We start from the raw sequence: 21,344 nt of genomic DNA, 5'->3' as shown, positions 1-21,344 counted from the left end.
TTCTCGCGCTCATAAATAGTGTTAAAATTAAAACTAACAATGCACTTAACATCCTCAAAGTCCTCTCCCGGAAACGCTGGGGTTCTGACCGTGAATCCCTGCTATATATATATATATATATATATATATATATATATATATATATATATATATATATATATATATATATATATATATACACACATCTACCGCACTTTTGTACGTAGCATAGTAGGTGGTATCATACATGGCTCAGCCACACAGTCTTACATCAGGCGACTTGAGTCAGTTCATAACCTCGGCGTATACGACTGGCAGGTGGCGCTTGCAGAATATCACCTGTCCAGAGCTTATACGTCGACTATAATGAGCCTCCTTTACAGCAGCGCAGAGTGCTAACTATTTCCTACATACTCAGAATCTAATCGTCACCTCAACACATATGCTACAACATCGTCACACCAGCTCACGCTTACATTATAAAAATAAACCAAACATGATTAGGCTGCTTATCCTGCGATACGAGGAATAATGTCGGTATTAACTCTATGCCGGGAGGTCCTCCAGGTTACCAGAAAGCCAGAGCGCTTGGCCCCGTGGTGTGATTTCACACCGTTGTGCGACTGGACACTAACACATTTAAAGAGGCCACAAGAACACATCATACGAGAATTCCGCGCTCTTCATGAGAAGTACAAGAATTACATGGAATTTTATACTGATGGCTCTAAATCTTAAACACACACACACACACACACACACACACACACACACACACACACACACACACACACACACACACACACACACACGCACGTGGGTATACATGGGGGCCGTAATGGAAAATTGAGAAACAAGTATTCGACTACCACAACACGCCTCTGTCTACACAGCCGAAGTATACGCAATATGGACGGTAGATCAACAGATCGTCGCTGACAAACTTGAAAACACTGTAATGAATCTGTATACACAGATTCATTAAGCATACTCAAGGCTTTACACGTGAAATTCCAATGTGAACCCCTGTTAGGGAATATTTTGAACGCATTATCGTCGAACAAATATACGGCAGATCAATTAGATTTTGCTGGGTACCTAACCATGTTGGGATACTGGGTAACGAAACAGCGGATAGATGCGCATTGATGGCAGCGTGTCGACTTCGGATTGGACACACACATCTGACGCACAATTTCCTCCGCCGAAAAGAAAACTCGCCAACTTGCGAAAAATGCCGTGAACCTCTTACAGTCATATACACATCCTAATAACATATGCCCACTCATCGACACACAGAGACGGAGGTTTTTACAGAGCCTGTATAATTTACATACTCCATTACACCCTGCCCTATTACTAGGATAGATGACCCCCTAGTGCCCTTTACTAACCCGTTCGACTTTTTGGAGAAAACTGGTTATATTTGTATTAACTTTAATGTAATGCAGGTTACCTGCTCTTACTTTGCCTTTCTCTTTGTCACTTTCCAAAAATGAAGACTGAGTACGGCTGAATAACCCGCATCCTATCTTGGCTCCCAGTTCTTTTTTGCGATAACTGGCAGCCATCGTTCCTGTAGCTTTCTGTCCGCTAGTATATGTCGTGAAAGGACACTCCAGAGTCTTTCTTTCGCTGGCTGGACTTACAAAATTGTACACAACAGCAGCGCATACTGACGTGTAGAAAGTCACAGGAACTTCACCGTTGCAGCAAACAGACCTTCGTCTACCACTGCCAGAAACCTGCGGGTTAAAAGTGTCGTCTGTAAGTTGGCGGAGGTAGGAATTGTGGCCTCGGTAAGACTCGTAATAACAATTTGTCTCAACGATATTTTTTATTTCGCGCAGAGATTAATTATTTCATTGCCATTCCGAAAACATCTACTAACCTTTGTAGTTCTTGCTCGCAGACGACACAAGCGCAGCGCGAGATGTCCGCAAACCGCCGGCGCGCAGGCGGGGAGAACGTCGTCTGCAAGGGGGTAATACGGTGGAGCCGCCGAGCGGCATCTCGGGACAAAATCGAGAAAGTAACAGGAGAGTGCACGGCGGACGCCGCGGCGCTCACGCGGCAGGGACAGAAAAAAAAAAATAAAGGGGGCACTGGCTGAATTATAGTTGTTGCTGATTATTGTTGTTGCTGTTGTGCTTTCCTGGTTGTTTCTCTTGGCAACGTGTCGCTCGCAGACTGTCAGCGGAAAACGAAAACACGCGCCATATGGTCTCACTGACGCTCGAAATCCCTTGTAGCTTGGGCGGTCAATCGGCTCCTCCGTCGCCACTGATTTGCAATGAACAAGGCTGAAGAGAAGGACCTGGTCAGACTGAAAACCACCGACGCAACGACATGCATTCACCTCCATGGTACGTTATTTCTGTTGGGCTTGCAGTCGGAACTGCTGTGTTGTGTTTACGAGACAACGCTTCTTCTTTTGCTTTACTGCTCTCGCAACAGGTGCTACGCTGATATCCTGGGTTTACAAGAAAAAGGAGCTGATATTCGTGAGGTAGGTGGAAGCGCGATACTTGTCATGCGTTTCGATGCGTGCCACGATAACCGCAATTCAGTTTATTCATCAGATGTTCATACCGTGGGTACCCGCTTTTGTGCTGCTTAACCTTATACCTTATGCCTTAGAACCTTATGCACTGCTGGCTGTAGAATACAGGGTGTGTTTACTTATTAATTCGGGTTAAAGTGTCCTTGGACTTCGCGTTTGAAATATGCCAAAGTGCTGCGTGGTCATTTTGCATTGAGATTTACCCGTAAGCGGAGAACAAATGTGAACGAAAGACAGAAATGGATGGGAGCAAAAATACTAAGAAAGGTGGTCGGTTAGTAGGCCGGAGTCATTGACAAAAATAATTGATAAAAACAACTTATTACTTCTATACATGCAGCATAAATAATGTGCCAATTCTTTGTTTGTTTGTTTTGTAGCATGAAAATGTTGCTGGTATTACAGTCAGGTGTAAATTACCCATGCTGTGCTTCACAGGACAATACCTGCTTTCCTGATTTTGCTCGTGCTATGTCAACTGATTAATCACGATTAAATCATTAATTGAAACACCGGAGACTTAGAATTGCCCTGCTCAAGGCACTACTGGTGATAAAATCGCCTCCAGCGCTGGTTGACTTGGTGCCACAGTGCTACTGTTGACCTGCCGAGGGGGAGGGCCGTGCCCCTCCGCAAAAAAGAGAAGGGGGGCAGGGCTCCCCCAGGCCCCCCTTGACTTTGCATACAAGTGCTGCTATGCAAGTGCTGCAAGTGCTGCTATGCATACAGTCTAAAGCACTGTTATATGCACATTCCATATGCCGGTTGTCATGCCCCGTTTCTCAGAAGAGAAAGTTCTCAGCTTTTTGCTGCATGTATGATAGTAAGGTGTGGTTCGGTATCTGCAAACATTTCAAAATACAGTTTCTATAAGAAATCTACTGTGTATTAAGTCATGTTTTTTCTGCAAGAATGCTATCAATCATGCTCGGTGATAAGTAGGTGCGGCAAATCTGCCTGCTGATCATGCCTTTGTGTGGAAGCAGCAATAAGCAGTAGGTTTATTCAGAGGAGGAATCTGTGTAACTCACTCTGCTCAGCTAGCATTCGCACTGGGGCTTCTACTGCCAGGTTACCTTCTAAAGCAGGTCTTTTCGTGTATGCAACGAACAGCTGCTGTAGTGGGCACGGCACATGTGCGCTCCAGGTTGCAATAATAGTGTCACTGTCTAGTAGCTGCTGCCACAAGAGTTCTTTGGCTGCTTTGTGCCAAGGTGGTGTCTTCTGAGGCTGCTTACTTAGGAAAATTGTGTTCTGCAACTGCTTGACACCTACGGAAACCAACATTCGATATCACAATGGTACTGTAAATTTCCACGAGTATTTGGACTGTGCCTAAATGTTCACATTCTGTCATGACAATAGCATGTATTCAGCTAGGCATGATATTTGTGCAATGAGACTGACTTCGGCGAGTTGGTACTAGTTCATAGCAGATGCAAATGGGCACACTCAAGAAAACAAAACAAAAAGCTAGATAAAATGACACAGAAGTGCCAATCTCTCAAGTGAAGGATTTATTGGTGCAGTAACATAAATAAACATGCATAAATTATACATGTGCCATGACCTGCATAGCACCAGTCAGTGCAGACAAACTTGAGAAAATTTCATTGGGAAAAACTACAGTTCTTCGCACAGACCAGTTAGTGTTTGGCTCACAGTTTTTTTTTTCATTTCTTTCATTTTTTCTCACTTTACAAATTGGGCAGTCTGATATTCACATATTCATAGCCGAATACTCTTGGAGAGTGGTTAACAACATTTGATGTGTTAGATTTGTAGATGCCTCATTTTTGATCGATGCACTGTGCCTCTTAACTGTACGCTAACACCTTGTCCTGCTAGTCCTCCATACGTTCTGCCACAGGTCAAAGGAATTTTGTACACTTGGGCCCTCTCATAAGCACAATTTCTTGAACACGTTTGATGCCATGGTTGGGCTGAGCTATGGTCCACTCTGTAATCCAGTTCTTCGTGATTTTGAATATCCTACTTGGCTTGATCTTGCAGAAGAGGCAACATTGATGTGATATCGCTGCCCAATGTTCTTTAGGCCATGTGCTATCTTGTGCTCATACGGAATCATCACTTGCAGTCAAGCCTCGATACAACAAAGTCTTTCATTGCACAATATGTGCTCACTATATCAAAAGTTTGTTGTACTTGGACTTGCCCTCAAAATTATCGCAACAGAACTGAACTGGGCCTGGAAATGACACTTTATTTCCAAATATGGCGCGCACTGTTTACTGGGAGTAATTGGTGATTAAATGCTGTTTAGTTTGCACTTTACGGTGGTATGGTACAAGTTTTTCAAGCTGTTGACATGGTTGTAGGTAAGGCTCTTGGCATACACAAAATGCTTGAGCAAGCTATGAACCCTAAGGCACATAAGGTAAAGACCACTGGTGTCAATCTTCAGCTTGTCAAGACGCTGCCACGCTGCATTTCGTTAAGTTCATTCTGACCAAACTGGGCTGGGTACCAAGTCATTATAAGTGAATGTTCTCTCATAGACTTCTTGCGGGACATTTTAGTCGTACAGAAACTGTTTGTTGTCGCCGAAAGTTCCTCCAAGTGTCGTCATTATATATGTGGGCTCGACTCTATCTCAGTTTTTTATAACTTCTGGTGGTCTGCTGTTGCATGCATTTCACGCTTGATTTGTCATACCAATGCTTCACGTAATGTTGCAACGGCCGGAATCGGGCATCTGTCTTTGTAAGACATCTCACTGGTTGTAAAAAAACATTTCAGAAAAGTTGCAAGGGCACATGATTTCCTTGTTTCACATGCTTAGCTCTACATGGCAATGCCAAGTTCTTTTATCTCTGAATTGCCACATCTAAAATGTGAAACTGGCCTGTTGACCTCCGATTGTAATGTCAGCACATATGAAACCATTCGCAATTTAATATAAATCCAAAAGCCATATTGTGTACCAAAGCCATTGGTAAAGCATAGCTCCATTCCTTTCTATTGCACAGCACTCATGACGTCTGTTGTATCACAGGCTTGTGATTGAGGCACAAGAGTCAAGTAGTCGCCAGCAAATTTAAACATGAAGACAATGAAAAGCTAAGGCTCATGGAAAAAGCCACATATTGGTTGAATCCTCCACAGAGTTGCTAGGGCAACATCCCCTTTCCTATCTGGCAAGAGTTAGGCTACGTTCACACTTGGGAAACAGCAAGCAAGCGGAAAAGTCAAAGCGGCCGGAAAACCTTTTCCGCGCGTGTACAAGATGTTCACATTTGTTTCGCCACTGCAGCGGAAACCACAGCCGCTTTCGCCTGCATCCATCTAGTTTGCGTATGTTTGTCCGTGTGGTGGTGCTGTTCAGCACACTATTTCAAGACATACGTTCATTCATTGACCCATCAGTTATTAAAAGCTATCATTTCGCGCAACTGTGCCTGTCATCTTAACTTTCGTCTACCATGAAAGATAAATATACATAGTTTTGATAGTTTTAGCTAGTTGCTTTTCCTAAAAATAGACAATGAACAAAGGAAAATGTTAAATTCTACAACCAGATGTTTACATGCTAGTGCAGCTTCTGGTGAAGCGGAACGGCTTTCTGCTTCGCCATGGCGAAAAAATCGGTCCGAGATGGATCGGGCTCACTGCCTGGTTTTCCGCCCGTTTTTCCACTTCCTAGGCAGGCGGATTTTCTCAATTTTTTTCTGCTTCCGCCTGCTCCGAGACCAAGTGTGAACGTAGCCTAAGTGTTCTTTCAAAGGACTTCATACAGGATGCGAGCAGTCCTTACTCTGCAATCTGCAATATTTTTTTTTGGTAATGCTGACAGGAGTGTTCAAGCAAGTCATGCAGGCAAATTCAAAGGTGTATTGAGATTTGTCAATGACTATTTGCTTTTTACCTATCTTTACCTGACTTTATCTATCTGTAATATCAGCATGACACGTAATGGCACAAGGGCAATTTAGCAAAATTGTGCAGGAGGTACACAATGCACAAATAAGAAAATGAGCATCAGATTTGCAATTAGAGTTCGTAATATTTCCTGTTTCTGGCTCTGCAACAAATAAGTTCAGCGAGGGAGACTCTACATCATGTTAACAGCAATCTTTGCTTGAACAATGGTTAAGTGTTCTCTCTCATATTTGTACTGTGTGTGTGCATGCCCGTGTTAGCAAGCAGTCTTTGTAGTGCAAGTGATTTCATCAACTGCACTTTATGAGGGAAAGGTTTAAAATTTATGGAAGATCATTGCTGAAGTTTCTATAGAACGGACTGCATGTGAAGGAATACATATTTTGTTTTTTATGCACTGTACTAGTGTGGAACAAAAGCCACTAAATGGAAAGTTGGCTGCTACCTGTAAGTAGGATGAATCTACAAAAAAGAAAAAAAAGATTTGTTTACAGGGGACTGGTTTTCAATGGCAACTTTTCATTCTTTTCTGACCCTGGCTTGTCTTCGCTAATGTCATCGGAATTCACTGACCTGTATGCGCTCGTCTTAAAGGCAACTTTACCGTTTCTGTTTTCAGTGAAAAAGCCATCTTCGACAACAAGAAGGCTATCAGAGGGGGAATTCCCTTTGTTTTTCGTAAGTCCTGCGTCTTTGCTTTTGTTTTTCTGTCCTTATGTTCGTCTTTATTTTGAACAGTACACTCTGGTTAACGTCGGACAACTGAGGGCTTGACCTCCTGTCCATCGTCCTTATGCAACCGTGACTGTGGCCACTGTCTTGTACATTTATTTTAATTATAAATTGTAAATCTTGTGTTTCTTCCAATTCTCAGAGTTGGCTGGTCTTTGTGACTGTGCCGTTGACTCAAATGCGTGCATTATCAAAATGAATGCTGGATAACATTGTATGCGCCATGTTACAGAAATGTGTCTGTTCTGCAGGTAGCAGTTTGTACATTTGTCATGCACTAGTGTGTGAAATTAAAACATCTGCAACATGGCCGCTAGCACTTGGGTCTGTTTTTCTTTATCACATCATGCTCCTCTCAAATCGGGACACCTATTGGGATAATCTCCACACCAGTTTTGGGGAAGGCTGCATAATGTTCTCGCATCTGTGTGTAGGTTAATTTTGTTATCTCTTCCTTGCTCTTTTTTTACCTTTTGTTTTTCTGTTTATTATAGAATGAGGTTAATGTCCCGTCATCTACATATATTTTACCTTTTCGGTATGCCTTGCGGTTATTCATTTTTCTTTGCTTCCATAGAATTGCACTTAGATTGCAACACACTCATAGCCTTTTTTAATGTGCTTGTGAGGGGTAGATAAGTACACACTACATGAGTAGCCATATCGCCAAGTTTCACACTGAATGTTCTGCTGTAGTGTTGCAAGAGACCTTGCATGGTGCATCAGTACAGACACAACATGCGTTATACCTAACGACATACAGAAAAAATGACATAATACACACAGTGGCATGTAACCTGTAGCATTGGCACATCAGCAGGCCCAAAGAGTCCTTGCATGTCAAAGAAAGGACATTCATCACTTGTCTTGGGTGATAATGTTAAAAATATGCAAGTTAATGAGGTCATAAGACAGACAAAGACTAGACATGCAGATTAGCATCAGCAGACACTGAAACACGAACAGCAGTAGATGCCCGGTTTTGTGTATTCACATGGAAGTTTGACGTGTAATTGCTCTGTAGCTGGTTGCTAATATGTAGTGGTCCCAAGTGTAGTTCCCACTGTTAAGTATAAACCCCATGCAAGCGATCTTGTGCGCGACAGTGACAAGCGACGCGATTGAGATGGCTGTTGCTTAGATGTCATACCCCATGCGAGCGCCAACTTCCAGCGTCGTCTCCCCAGTGTTGCCAGTATGAGGGCAGCAATATAGGCTGCCGAAACTAGCGTGACGTATGCTTTATTAACTTAAGTTGATGTGTTTTACTGTAAAAAGCAGTATACAATATTTCTGAAGGTCTTCCAGTACGTTCTTATCCTTGCACTATAAAAATTCAATCGTTTGCTCGTTCCGTGCAACAATCGGCAGTACTTGAGTGATGTACATTCAGTTCTGGCTTCACGCTATTGGCTAGTCCATGGACGAAGTTTCCTTCCTCCATGGGCTAGTCGCTCATAGCGCTTCTGGGCGACGAGCGACGAATTCTAGATTTGCAGAACTGAGCGATCGCGCAACAAGATCGAGCGATCTGTTGAAGCGACGGCCCGATCCGTCGCTCGAAGCCGTTGCTCGTTGCTGTCGTGCACAAAATCGTGCTCATGGGGTTTAGCCTTTACAAAGGCACGTGAAGCTGGAAATTAAACAACACACTTCTGTAGTTTGGGAATTATTCTCGTTTTAGTTTACACTGGTTTTGCATCCTCAGCTCACCTATACCCTATTCAGTCATGAATTGTGGACTGTTGATAATTATGTCAAATTTTCATGAAGTCATTCCAAGGCTCTGGAAACTGCATTGAAAAGGAATCAAAGTGCTAGAGTGGTGCGTTTTCTTTTTTTAGTGAGTCATCATAATTACTGAATAACTAAGTGCCTGTTTATTGTGTTGTCACTCATGCTGCCTGGTTTCTTGAAAAGAGTTGAATCACTGGCTCAAAGTGCACGCACATTTAAAATGGACACTTAACAGGTAGTTAAGTTTAGCTGTATCATGTGCAGAGCACCTGACCAAGGTAGTGGTCAGACCAGTAACGCAGCAGAGGGTGCTAAGAATCTCTGGGTCCGGACAGGCCGCCAATGGAAACTGACCCTTGCAGTGTTTAACACCCAAACCCTCTCGAGTGAGGCTAACTTAGCAGGACTCTTTGAGGAACTATCAGACGTTGTTTGGGATGTCATCGACCTTAGTGAGATTAGAACTGGTGAGGCTTATCATTGCTGATTAGCGGAAATGTTCTCTGCTATAGAGGGCTCCTACATAAGAAGCAACACGGGGTAGGATTTCTAATCCATTAGGACATGGTGGGCAACATTGACGAATTCTACAGCATTAATGAGAGGGTAGCTGTAGTCATAATCAAACTTAATAAGAGGTATGGATTAAAGGTAGTACAAGCCTACGCTCCAACATCCAGTCACGGTGATTAGGAAGTAGATCAGTTTTAGGAAGATGTTGGATTAACTATGAGAAAAGTGAATACTCTCTGTACTGTAGTAATGGTTGACTTCAATGCAAACGTAGGGAAAAAGCAGGCTGGGGAACAAGCAATTGGCAACTATGGCGTGGTTTGTAGGAATGCTAGAGGAGAGATGCTGGTAGAATTTGCAGAAAGGAATAAGCTGCGAATTATGAACACTTTATTCAGGAAGCATAGCAATAGAAAGTGGGCCTGGAAAAGCCCTAATGGTGAAACAAGAAATGAAATGAAGAATGAAATGTTTATCTTTAGTGTGTTTATTTATTGCATGTAAGTATTACATGAGGCAGGATAGAGAGAGAGAGAGAGAAACTTTATTGTAATTATAAAGATTTGAAGGAGGGGTGGTCGGAGCCTCTCAGTCCAGGGCCCCACTGGCCTCTGCCGCCTGCCTGACCTGGCTAATTAAGGACTTTTGTCCTGTCAGGTCGGAGCGGGCGAGCTGTGCCTCCCACTGCTCCATTGTCCTACTGGTGTTTGGCCTATGAGGGTGCTTAGTGCACTCCCAGGTTATGTGCAGTAGGGTAGGTATGCCACCGCACCAAGGACAGTTGGCCCTATAACGAGTGGGATACATGGCGTTCAGCAATTTTAAATGGGGGAACACCCCGGTCTGTATTTTACGCCAATTGGCGGCCTCTTCCCCGTTAAGTTGTGGGTGAGGCGGCGGGCATTTTCTTCGGACTCCACGCTGATGAGCAAGGATGTCTTTGGCATTTAAATTGGTGGAATTTTGTGAGGGGTAGTGCGGGTGGGTGGGGTTAGAAGAGGACGCCGTCGCTCGGTTAGTGAACTCTCGAGCTAACGCGTTAGCCTTTTCGTTCCCCTGTAACCCCGCGTGGCCCGGGCACCAGAGTAGGCGATGATGGTGGTTGAAGGATCTGGGGATTATCGCGAGGCTAGCCGCAGTCACGTGCCCCTTGAGAAACATGCGACATGTCTCCTGGGAGTCCGTGACCACGACCGAGTCCCTTTGCGAACGCTCCGCGTGAGCGAGTGCGATTGCCACTGCTAACATTTCGGCCGAGGTTGGGGATTCCGCCGTGGCCGACGCGGTAATTTGCTGTTGGCTGATAGCGTTCACAACTGCGAGGGCGTACCTCCTTTGGTAGCACTGCCCGGTCGCCTCTGCATACAGAGCTGCGTCCGTGTAGTACGTGTTGTACCTATGGTTATTAGAGTAGGCTGATTGAATGTGTTGTGCACGTGCTTTGCGCCTCTCTTTGTTGTACTCTGGATGCATATTCTTTGGAATTGGGGCTACTGTAATTTTGGATCTCATCGAAGGAGGGAGAGGTACGGCCTGCTCTGTGAGATAAATGGGGTATGCAGGGATATTGAGTCTAGCCAATATTGCCCTACCAGTTTTTGTGAAGCTGAGGCGCTCCCTCTGTCGCATAAGGGTGGCTTGCCTCAGTTCGTCGAAAGTATTGTGCACTCCCAAAGCTAACATGCGCTCCGTTGAAGTGCATTTAGGCAGGCCCAGAGCAGCTTTGAAAGCGGTTCGGATTATTGTGTCAGCCTGCTTTTCCTCCTCCCTGTTCAGGATTTGGTACGGTAAGCCATACGTTATTCGAATAACCACTAAGGCCTGTATGAGCCTTAGGGTGTCGTCTTCTCGCATTCCCGCGTTTCGATACGTCACGCGATGTATCATTTGGGCTATGTTGTTGGCTGTGGATTTGAGGGTCTTGAGTGTCTGTAGTGCTCTCCCGTCGCTCTGAAGCCACAAACCCAGGACTCGCATCGTGGGTACCTCTCGGACTGATTGGCCCTCCACCACAATGTTAATCGATCCTCTGGATTTGTAGCCTTTCGCGTGTATCCGGATAACCTCAGATTTTTCGGGTGCGCACTTCAGGCCACTCCATCTAGAAAATTTCTCCACCGCTAATACTGCACTTTGGAGCGTATATTCCTTATCCCCTAGTGAACCTCTGCTCGTCCACAGCATGATGTCGTCTGCGTAGAGCGTGTAACCTAGGTCGGGTATCCGATCCAGATCGCGCGCGAGACGACACATCGCAATGTTGAAGAGAAGAGGAGATAATACAGCTCCTTCAGGTGTTCCTTTGTCAGGCATTTTAAATAAATCCGAAGTGATTTGGCCAATACTGATGCTCGCCTCGCGGTTGGAAAGAAACGCTCTTAAGTAATTGTATGTGCGCTCACCACAACCCGCGAGTTCGAGTTCCTCCAATATTGCGGCGTGAGAGACGTTGTCGAAGGCTCCTTTAAGGTCTAGTGCTAGGACTAATCTCTCGTCGCTGTACGGTATATTAGTTAGAATTTCGTCTCTAAGTAGGAGGAATGCGTCCTGGCAAGATAAACCCGGGCGAAATCCTATCATGGAGTCCAGGAACCAGCTCCGCTCTTCCAGGTATCGCTGCAATCTGCTATGGATAACCCTTTCATAGAGCTTACCTAGGCAGGACGTGAGCGACACCGGCCGTAGTGTATCAATCGAGGGATTCTTTTTTGGTTTGGGGATCATGATTATTTTAGCTAATTTCCACTCTTGGGGCAAGTCTCCCTTGGCCCAGCACTCGCTATTAAATATCTTTGTGATTTTCGCTAGGGCTACCAAATCCATGTTTTGAATCATTGCATTTGTGATCGAGTCTGGGCCCGGTGCCGAGTTTTTAACTGCGGATTGTGCCGCCTCATAAACTTCCGCGTACGTTATATCTTCGTCTAATTTAGGGTTCGCCTCCCCCGCGTATTGTCTCCTGGCGTACGACGATCCCGTGGCAGGTGAGGGTCCTATGTACTTTTTCTGAAGCGCATGAACGAGATCTTGGTCTGTACCCTCGAAGTTGTCTGCTATAATTTGGAGCTTCTTGTTATTCTCAGTACGCGTGCTCATCGGGTCTGGCATGCTTCGTAGTATTCGCCACGTACTGCTCGTTCCCAGAGTTCCTGACAAGGTTCCACAGAACGTCGCCCACTCGTTTTTAGCGAGCTCGTTGGCATGGCCTTGGGCTTGCTCTGCCAAGAGAGCGATGCGTAGTCTCAGGTGTTTGTTTAGACGTTGCCTTTTCAACCTCTTGGCCAGTTTCCGCCTCTCTTCCCATAGGCTGACCAGGTGAGAGTCTATCAGCGGCACCTCCGCTGTACACTCAATGGCTTTAGTGGTGTCCCCGTGTGCTCGTCGAAGGAATTCGGTCCATTCTCGCATGTTGGTCGGGGCTGTATCCGACTCCTCCAGAGCTCTCTGGAGTTTTCTATAACGAGGCCAGTCAGTTAATTTAGTCTTTCCTATTGTTCTCCGTATGTTGGGCGTGGAGAGCGCTACTCGGATTATGTCGTGATCGCTTCCCAAATTTTCATCAAAGGAAACCCATTGTGCGTCTCTGATGTTAATTGTAAAGGCACGGTCGGGCGCCATGTCTCTACTGATGCTGTTACCCGTGCGCGTCGGTTTGCCGATCTGATCGATTGCCTGTAAGCCCAAGGCCGTTGCGGTGCGCTCGAGTAGGAACCCTTTGGGCGATGTTTTCGCGTATCCCAATTGTATGTGGGGTGCATTAAAGTCACCCACTGTCACTGCCTTATCCCTGGTGCCCGCTAAATCTTTTGTTGCTGAGAGAATGTGGGGTAGGTCGTTCCCTTTGCTTTTGGGAGGACTGTACAGGATAAGTTGCTCCTTCAACAGTCCTGGCAGCATGCAGCATGTCCAACATTTTGTCAAGCATGTCAGTGCCTTCAGCAAAGTGTTTGTCTCTACAGGCTCACTGAAGTGAGCTGGAGCCACATTAGGAAAGCAGAGCATTTTACAAGCATTTTACACAATGCTCAATGCCCGCTGTTCTTATTGCAATAGCAATTATGTGGACACTCCAAGCGAATTTCATTGGCAGCATCCACGTTGCTGTAAGGCTCGGTATATATTTAGCTATATGTATGCTATATGTTTATGCATGCTGCATATGCAAGGTAGATGCTATACTATTAAACTGCTAAAGTTGCTCATACCAGGTCTTACGTTCCTGACTGAAATATTCCTCAGAATTTCTTACAATGGTAGCCTATGAACAGATGTTATGAAAGATAACATTCACAGTGTGTGGCTCTTATATGTTCTGAAGTTGTTAAATGTTAAAAGTGCTAAACAATATCGGTGCTCCAACCTGTCAGTGCTTCGCCCATCAAGCGAAACTGCCAATCTTTTTTTCCCTGTCACCACTGGACAACAGTAACAAAATAACAAGTTTTGTATGCAGATGTGTGCATCACGACTGAAAAGGAATATGAAGCTTTTCACTTAAGCATAGTACATGGCAGTATTGAAGGAAGTTGTGAAGACTTTATTCCTCTCTCACAAAAATGCAGTGTTTCTTTTCCATTGCCATCACATCGCTGGCATACTTTGTCTTGTTTGCACATCATACTTGACAATATAGTTCATTCACGCGTAGTTAATTCACTCCAATTTCAATTGAGAATAGCCCCGCTAGGAAAATTAGGAACGCATGTTGTGTTCCTAACATAATGGTCATCCAGGTGACCTCTCATTTTGTTCGTTAATTGCCTCAGTGTTCCTTTTTTTTTCTCATTATTCAGGCAATTACTATTATGTCCTGCGTATATCTTTTCACAGAAATCTGGATCCTGGTAAACTATTGTCACGTGGCGTCAAATCAGATTTGATCCACATACCCTCGTGCACTTAAGCATCGTAGAGGGCCTAGTTTACATGCACGTACATGCATGCATGCGCACAACAATATTGCACATGTCAGTACCAACAAAATTTTGTACTGCCCATAAGATATTACTGCCAGAAGAAACAGAGGAAAGGGAAGTAGGCCTACCATAATGAAGTCTAGTTTGCTACCCTACTTCTTGCCAACTTGTCACTTTGCCTCTTGTTCTGCTTGTTTACTCGGACACCGATACAGTGGACCATACCCAGTTGCCCATACCCAGTGGCCTAAGTTGTATAATCAGCGAGACAGCAGCACCCATAAAGCAGGGAGAAGAGGCAAAGAAAGCTTCACTTTAAATCATTATTCTAGGAGCAGCAAGGTAATTAAAGTTAAAATGCACAGGTAGGATTTGAAGCAATATTTTATGCACTTTTGTTTGGCCCACTCAGTTATTCTTTTTTCCTGCTGTGGTTTTGCAAGTCTGTGCACTATCGAAAAATTTAGATTTCACCTAGCTTGCTAAAAAGTCCGGGAGTGCCCCCATGTTAAAACAATTCACTAAAGTGTATTGTGTGTTATCAGCTGCATCACCTGTGAACACTCGTTCTTGTGGCTCCTCGTCAGTGTCCTCACCATCATTATGAGCCTGCATGGGATTCTCCTCAATAAATGTTTCCATTGTGTCAGCCCTGCAAGTTGTCACATGATCTCTTTTTGCACGAGTGAGATTTGGCTTCGGGCCTCTCGGTGAGTAGAGTAGCAAACAACGTGACGATTGTAGAATTTTAGCCTATGAGATGGACTTTCTTTTTTATGCGAAGCATATTACTAGAGCTCAAACCAGCTCCTCAGGCGTGGCGGTGTCGCCTTCAATACCACGTGACACCGTGACGTCACGACAGAGGAAAAACGGGGCTCCAACTCGCGCCGTCGCTCGCGCCGTCGCCTTCAAGGCTGACCACGTGACACCGTGACGTCATGACCGAGGAGAAATGGGGCTCCAACTCGCGCCGTCGCTCGCGGCGTCGCGGCGGTATATAAGCAGCTGCGCTTGCCTCTGCTAGACACTCACGAGGTGAGATGCCTCCTGGAGACAGAGCTGCTCGTTGGAATGAGAAGCGAAGGTTGCGGCGTGCTACAGAGACTGTTTCTAGGTGGCTTTGCTACGGCGCAGCGACTACACGCCCCGCATCGGACGCGGTGAGCGTCGAGCAACGCAGCGTTTGGCGCGACAACGAAATGTGTGCCTGAGCAAGCGCCGCACGCCTGAGCTGACGCCGACGACACCGGCTTTTCTGCGACACGAGCTCCTTAACGCTGTCGCGTTAAAATAAAGGCTAGTATGCTTCGCATCCTGGGCTTAACCTTAGCTAAGCCACAGCCATTTTTTTTTTCAAGTTGACTTTTTCAAAGTGCTGCTTCCTGTGCCTCTTACCCGGGGTTTGGAGTTCGCCATAGTTTTCTTACCAGATCAATATTTTGATGTGTAGCCAACTTGAGCCACTGGGTATGTGCCCATTCTAGACCAATAGCCCAGAATGAATGTGCCACCGTGACACAAGGAGTATGAAGCCTTAAATGTATTTGTACATGTGTCGTACCTGTCTGTGTCATGCACCTCCCATCCACATTCTTCCTTCGACACGAACCACGCATCGCCTTCGTCCTCCTCGTGACTCTGACACCTAGCAGCTATGGGTGGCGAGGCTGCGCTTGTGTCACCTGCAGCTGCTGCTGGCTTGCTAACTCAAGCAAACTTTGCGTCATTTAGATTGCGACAATATTATTTATTTATTTATTTATTTATTGATAAGTTGGATCTGCTTGGTTTGCTTGTTTTTTTTTATTTGTCTGAGGTCTATGGGAAACTAACAAAGCCTTTGCGCATTTCTCAAGCATATCCATGAAGATTCAGCTTAAGCAGGTTTGTCTTGATGGCACTCTACTGTATTTTGCTTGGATTGGTGGGGAAAGGACATCCCTTCTTCCTTCTGCTCAGAGTATTTGAGATTCATAATGGTTCTATCATGTTTTTCTGGGCATAATTTAATGTCCCTGTACATGTGCACCATTATCTGTGTTTTGTGCGCTGCATATTGTGCGAAAAATTACACTGCGAGAGCTACATTGGCAGTTGACGCTCTCTTTTGTTTCTGCATGTGCAGCAAATTTTGGACCGTGGAGCCTGGGTCCTCAGCATGGCTTTGCAAGGATTACCAGATGGGCTGTACACGAGCAACCACATGCGGTAGCGTAATATTTTTTTTACTAATCGAAAAATAATATGATGGTCTGTGGAAATAGTGAAATTCCATTGACCAAAGAGCATACGAGCATTGTTTAGAAATATGACCTTCCATCAAAACATCCGCCTGAAGTAACTAGGTGGTCGTGCCGTTTGAATTGATTAAGGGATCCCCTTATTTGGGCCATTACATAAGGGGGGGAAATAACACAGTAAATATACTTCCATAGCTGAGCACGACATCGAGATGACCTTGCGTGCAATTGCGTTGTAAGCACCAACTGTTAACTGTGCACCTCTCACTTTTTGCTTTAATTCTTGCACTGTCACTCGCAAGATAACTCGACCCACCCTTGCACAATCCCTGCCACTCCCAGGTATACCTATCTTGCATTTTCAGTGCATTCCCCACCTCTGTAGAAGCACCTCGGTCAAAAAAGGTCATTTTATTGTGCCATCCACAGGAAATCTAAACACACAAGACTCGTATGTAAAATTTACAACAGCACGTGGAGAACAGGTCTCGGCGCTCTGTTGTGTGGTTTTGGCAGGACAGCCATAGCGAGGCCATGTGGGAGGTACATACGTATGTTGACGATGGACAAAGCAATTTGCTAAGGGTTTATGGCTTCTGAGTTGGCGTAAAGTGACGAACAACCAACTTCTGTGTAGCGTGAAATGTCTGCTGAACCAACACATAAAAAAAAACGGCAAGAGCTTAGGAGCAACTAAAAAAAAAAAAGAAGAAAAGGCAGCAGGTAAATGGTTCTCTTTGAAGACCAAAAAGAAAGGGAGGCAAGAGACAATTACTTTGCAATTTCAAATGCAGGTATTTAAATCGAAGAAAATGAGCAGCACAAGCAGCTAGACATTAGCAATACAAGTTAACAAATATTACAAGGTGACGAACAGATTGGCTAATCAAAATGTACTACAGTCGAACCCATTTACATCGACTTATTCTATATATTGAGAAATTTCTGAACATGGTATAATTACAATGAGTATATATAGCAAATATTACACTTACATCGAACAAAAATAGCAGTGACTCCCGATATATTGAACGTTAATCGTTAAAAGAGTGCCCCCGAAATTGTCTTTCTCTCGTGGTGGCGGGGAAACCCAGTGGCGTGGCTCCATCCAACTGCTCACCCTAGCACGGAAGAAGTTTGGGCGTGTTGGTGGGATACATACAAACTGGGATACATAGCGCAAGAATGACACAAGGACGAAGCAGGAACACGGGACGAGCGCTCGTCCTGTGTTCTTGCTTCGTCCTTGTGTCATTCTTGGACTATGTATCCCAGTTTGTATGCTCACCCTACCGTGACTGCACTGCCTCTGGTGAGCCATTGACACCCCCCTGCAAAAGATTATCCTGGCCCGCCCGCAGTGCTTGCTCAGACAGCCAATCGGAGGCTCTTGTGCCGTCGTCGTGCAAGATGACGCAATTGCGAATTGTCTCGCCGCTTTTCTGGTTGAATGTGTTTGCGCCTTGTGGGCCTTCTCCTGCAGCGTTGCTGTGATGAAGTGGCATAATTTGCGTTTTGTCGTGAAGCTCAAAATAAAAAATCAGGTTGAATGCGGTGAGAGGTCAGATGTCCCCAGAGTGTGCAAGATTCCGAAGAGCGCTCTCAGCACGATCTTGAAGAATAAGGGGGAGATTAGGGCTATAGCGGTGGAACTCTCGACCCGTTGCCCGTAGCGCCCGATGCGTACGCACGCTCATGCACAAGTGGTTCATCCGAAATTGCTTCTGACGTGCTGGCTTCTGTGTGCTTGGTGATGACTGTAAATTCTGATGAATACGACAAAGCCATTGCCAGTGTTGCCGAAGTTTGGAGCGAGCTGTCAGAATTTCCGAAAGCTGCTGACGAAACAGTGGTCGACGAGTTTATGAGTGCAAAAGATGGTGTCGCGACCATGGGAGAGCCTGAAAATGAAGTCTACATTGCCAACATCGTACCAAGCACGAGTGAAATTGGGCTCAATGAGGAAAGCAACGACTGTTTTTTGCCCACGTCCTCCGAAGTGATTGATGCGCTCGTACTAGTCCGGTGCTTCTGCGCAAATGTGGAAGGTTGCAGCCTCAGCTGCTCCGGCTCCGTAGACAATGTGGAGAAGTGTGCGTTGCAGGCAGCGAAATTGCCCATGCAGAAGAAAATACAAGACTATTTCGTGGGAAGCTATGCTAGTTTCATCAATAATGTGGTTATATAAATGGTATGTGCTTTTATGACATCCAAATCTTTAGCAGGCTTATATCGAATTATGCTCTATATCGAACTGACAGGCGTTCTTTTGCGAGCTTGATATAGCCGGGTTCGACTGTAACACAACTTTCTTGAGATGCAAGCGCAGTGGCCAATGTTCATTCACTTGTGATTGAGTTCTTGTGCCAAAATTAATTTTGCATAAGTGAAAGAGGTTATTTAGCCCAGCAGTATGAGGACGTGATAACTTGATATAAATGGGGTGTAATCATTATATGGTGCGAGTGGAGCTTGGATGTTCTAGTTCAACTGCTCCGTCAGACCGTTCGCTTGATGGTATGCTGACACGAAGTGAACGTCGATTCCTGCTAGTCGTAGATAAGTACGGAGCTTGCGGCTGCAGAAAGTGGTCGACCTGTCGGAGATGAGCTTCTGTGGGAGGCCATGTCTCCGTACGAAGCACTCCCATAGGAATCTTATGACATAGCTGGTGGCAAATGAAGGCACAGCAGCGACTTCTGTGAACTTAGACATGTAGTCCATAGCGACTATAATATATTAGTTACCTGATGTCATTGTTGGTAAAGGCCCTACGTGTTCTTTTCCCATAGTGTGAAAAATTGACTCGGGAGGTGTAATGGGTGTAGCGAATCCAGGTTTACACCATGGATGCCGTGTGTGTTGTTGGCACACGTCACAGCTGGTGATATACGAACACACATTCTTATCCATTCTCGGCCACCAAAAGCATTCTTGTGCCTTTCGCGAGGTAGCTCGATGGCCGACGTGGCCTCCTTCGGGTGTGTCATGTATGCCACGCAAGATGCGTGAGTACATGGAGCTAGGAATGAGCACAAGATGATGTACATCACGCTTATTGGCCCAGTGGTGACGATACAACGTACCTCCTGCATAAAACAAACTTGGCATTATATCCTTTAAATATAAAGGAATTCATAAGGGACACGAAATCCTTGTCGTCATGTTGGGCATTTGAAACAACTTGCTGGGAGAACATGAGCCAGCCTTCTTGATTTTATGGGGAGCCTCCCTCAGTTGGGTTTCGCGATGGAGCATCCGCGACCTGGTTTTGTGCTCCAGCATGGTGACGGTTGTTGCAAACGTAGTCTTGTAGCCGAACGAGCCATCGTTTGTCTACAAGATGCCTTTAGACTGGGCTTTTATCGACTGAGCTCTGCGTGCGAAAGTTTGCAGCTGGCATAGGCAACAATGTGCCCATGCCCATCCGGGTCATGCTGAATCAAGACTGCTCCTATGTCAACCTGGCTTGTATCGGTGTGCCGAATTCATTGATATTCATTGAAGTGGCACAGAACAGGACTAAATAGTCAGCTGGTGTTTGAGGGTTCAAAAGGCTGTGTTCTGCATGGTTGCCATTGGAATTGAGCTTCTTTTTTAAGCAGGTCCGTGAGCGGAGCAGAAGTTGACGCAAAGTTTGGGACAAGTCTGGGCAAATGCGATGGAATTTCGAGAGATACTTGCAGCTGTTGAATACAGGTTTGCAGGGGATAGTTGATTATGGCGTCTGTTTGTTCCGGAAGAGACTCTACGCCGTCCTGAGATATCTTATAACTGAGATAAGATATTCTAGTCATTGCAAACTGGCATTTCTCGTAGTTGAGTCGGAATTCGGTGTCATGTAACCTTTTCAGTATTTTGACAAGATGTTGCAGATGTTCTTCTTCCATTGCACCAATAACCAGGATGTTGTCGAGGTACACAATGCAGGTGTAGTCTATTAGCGAACCGAGCACTGTGTTCATGGCATGCTGGGATGTACTTGAGGCTGTTCACAGCAATGTCCTGCAGTGGACTAGCAGTGTCATGCTACTCCACCACCCGTTGGACGAAAGTCGTGATGTCATCCTGGACTGTCTGCAGAGACAGGATAGCTGCATGTGTCGAGTAATGTATTCCAGTGACCACATACTGTATGCAGTGGCGTAGCGAGAAATTTCGTTCGGGGGGGGGGCTCACAATGCAGCTCGGCCACCTCCTAAGAGGAAACATTAGGTCGGATGCTCCTATCTAAATACATGTAGAAGGACAATTTGTTTTTCTCGGCAACCACTTCACCAAATTTGATAAGGTTTGTTGCATTTAAAAGAAAACTTAAATTGTAGTGATTGTTTGTGTCGAATTTTTGATTTAGGTCGTGAATATTTTATTAAAAAGTGGCAAACATCGAAAATTTTCAAAAAACGAAACAATGAAGTTTACAACTCGGCAAATCAGCAATGATAATTGATATCACAATTCTGTCAATTGCACATAATAGTACATCTACAGCGGAAAATATTGATGTTACACATTAGTCTAAAAAAATTAATTATTATGGAAATAAGGCTTTTGCAGAACGCTGGTACATAACATAACCAATTCAAATAGACATATCGAATTTGTCCGCTTTAATTGGTGTAATGGATGCCGTTTACAGAACCGTGATATCTGTTCTTGATGAAGAGCTATTAATTTGTAAACTTTGTGCTTTTATTTTTTTTTCGGAGTCGAATTTTTCAAAATATTTTAAACAAAGTTCGGGCCCTAAATCGAAATTCC

At 44.9% G+C, this 21,344-nt stretch overlaps 1 protein-coding gene across 2 annotated transcripts in view; it reads left to right on the top strand.

Annotated features, from left to right (window-relative positions):
- The first annotated feature begins 2,011 nt into the window (after nucleotides 1-2,011).
- The window catches only part of LOC135917210 (uncharacterized), an 81,214-nt gene continuing 61,881 nt past the window's right edge, over nucleotides 2,012-21,344 (top strand). Inside the window, exons 1-4 of one of the 2 annotated variants that reach the window (XR_010569226.2) lie at nucleotides 2,012-2,345; nucleotides 2,437-2,488; nucleotides 7,062-7,120; nucleotides 16,469-16,551. Coding sequence is in view for 1 of the 2 variants with exons in the window: in XM_065450733.2 (XP_065306805.1) it covers nucleotides 2,273-2,345; nucleotides 2,437-2,488; nucleotides 7,062-7,120; nucleotides 16,469-16,551 (267 nt within the window). In the remaining variant the exon portion in view is untranslated. The remainder of the gene's footprint in view (nucleotides 2,346-2,436; nucleotides 2,489-7,061; nucleotides 7,121-16,468; nucleotides 16,552-21,344) is intronic. The other variant, XM_065450733.2, reaches the window with a different exon arrangement.

This window comes from Dermacentor albipictus, chromosome 7 (genome assembly GCF_038994185.2).
Source record: "Dermacentor albipictus isolate Rhodes 1998 colony chromosome 7, USDA_Dalb.pri_finalv2, whole genome shotgun sequence".
Taxonomy (NCBI): Eukaryota; Metazoa; Arthropoda; class Arachnida; order Ixodida; family Ixodidae; genus Dermacentor; species Dermacentor albipictus.
This window is presented reverse-complemented; position numbering and strand designations above follow the sequence as displayed.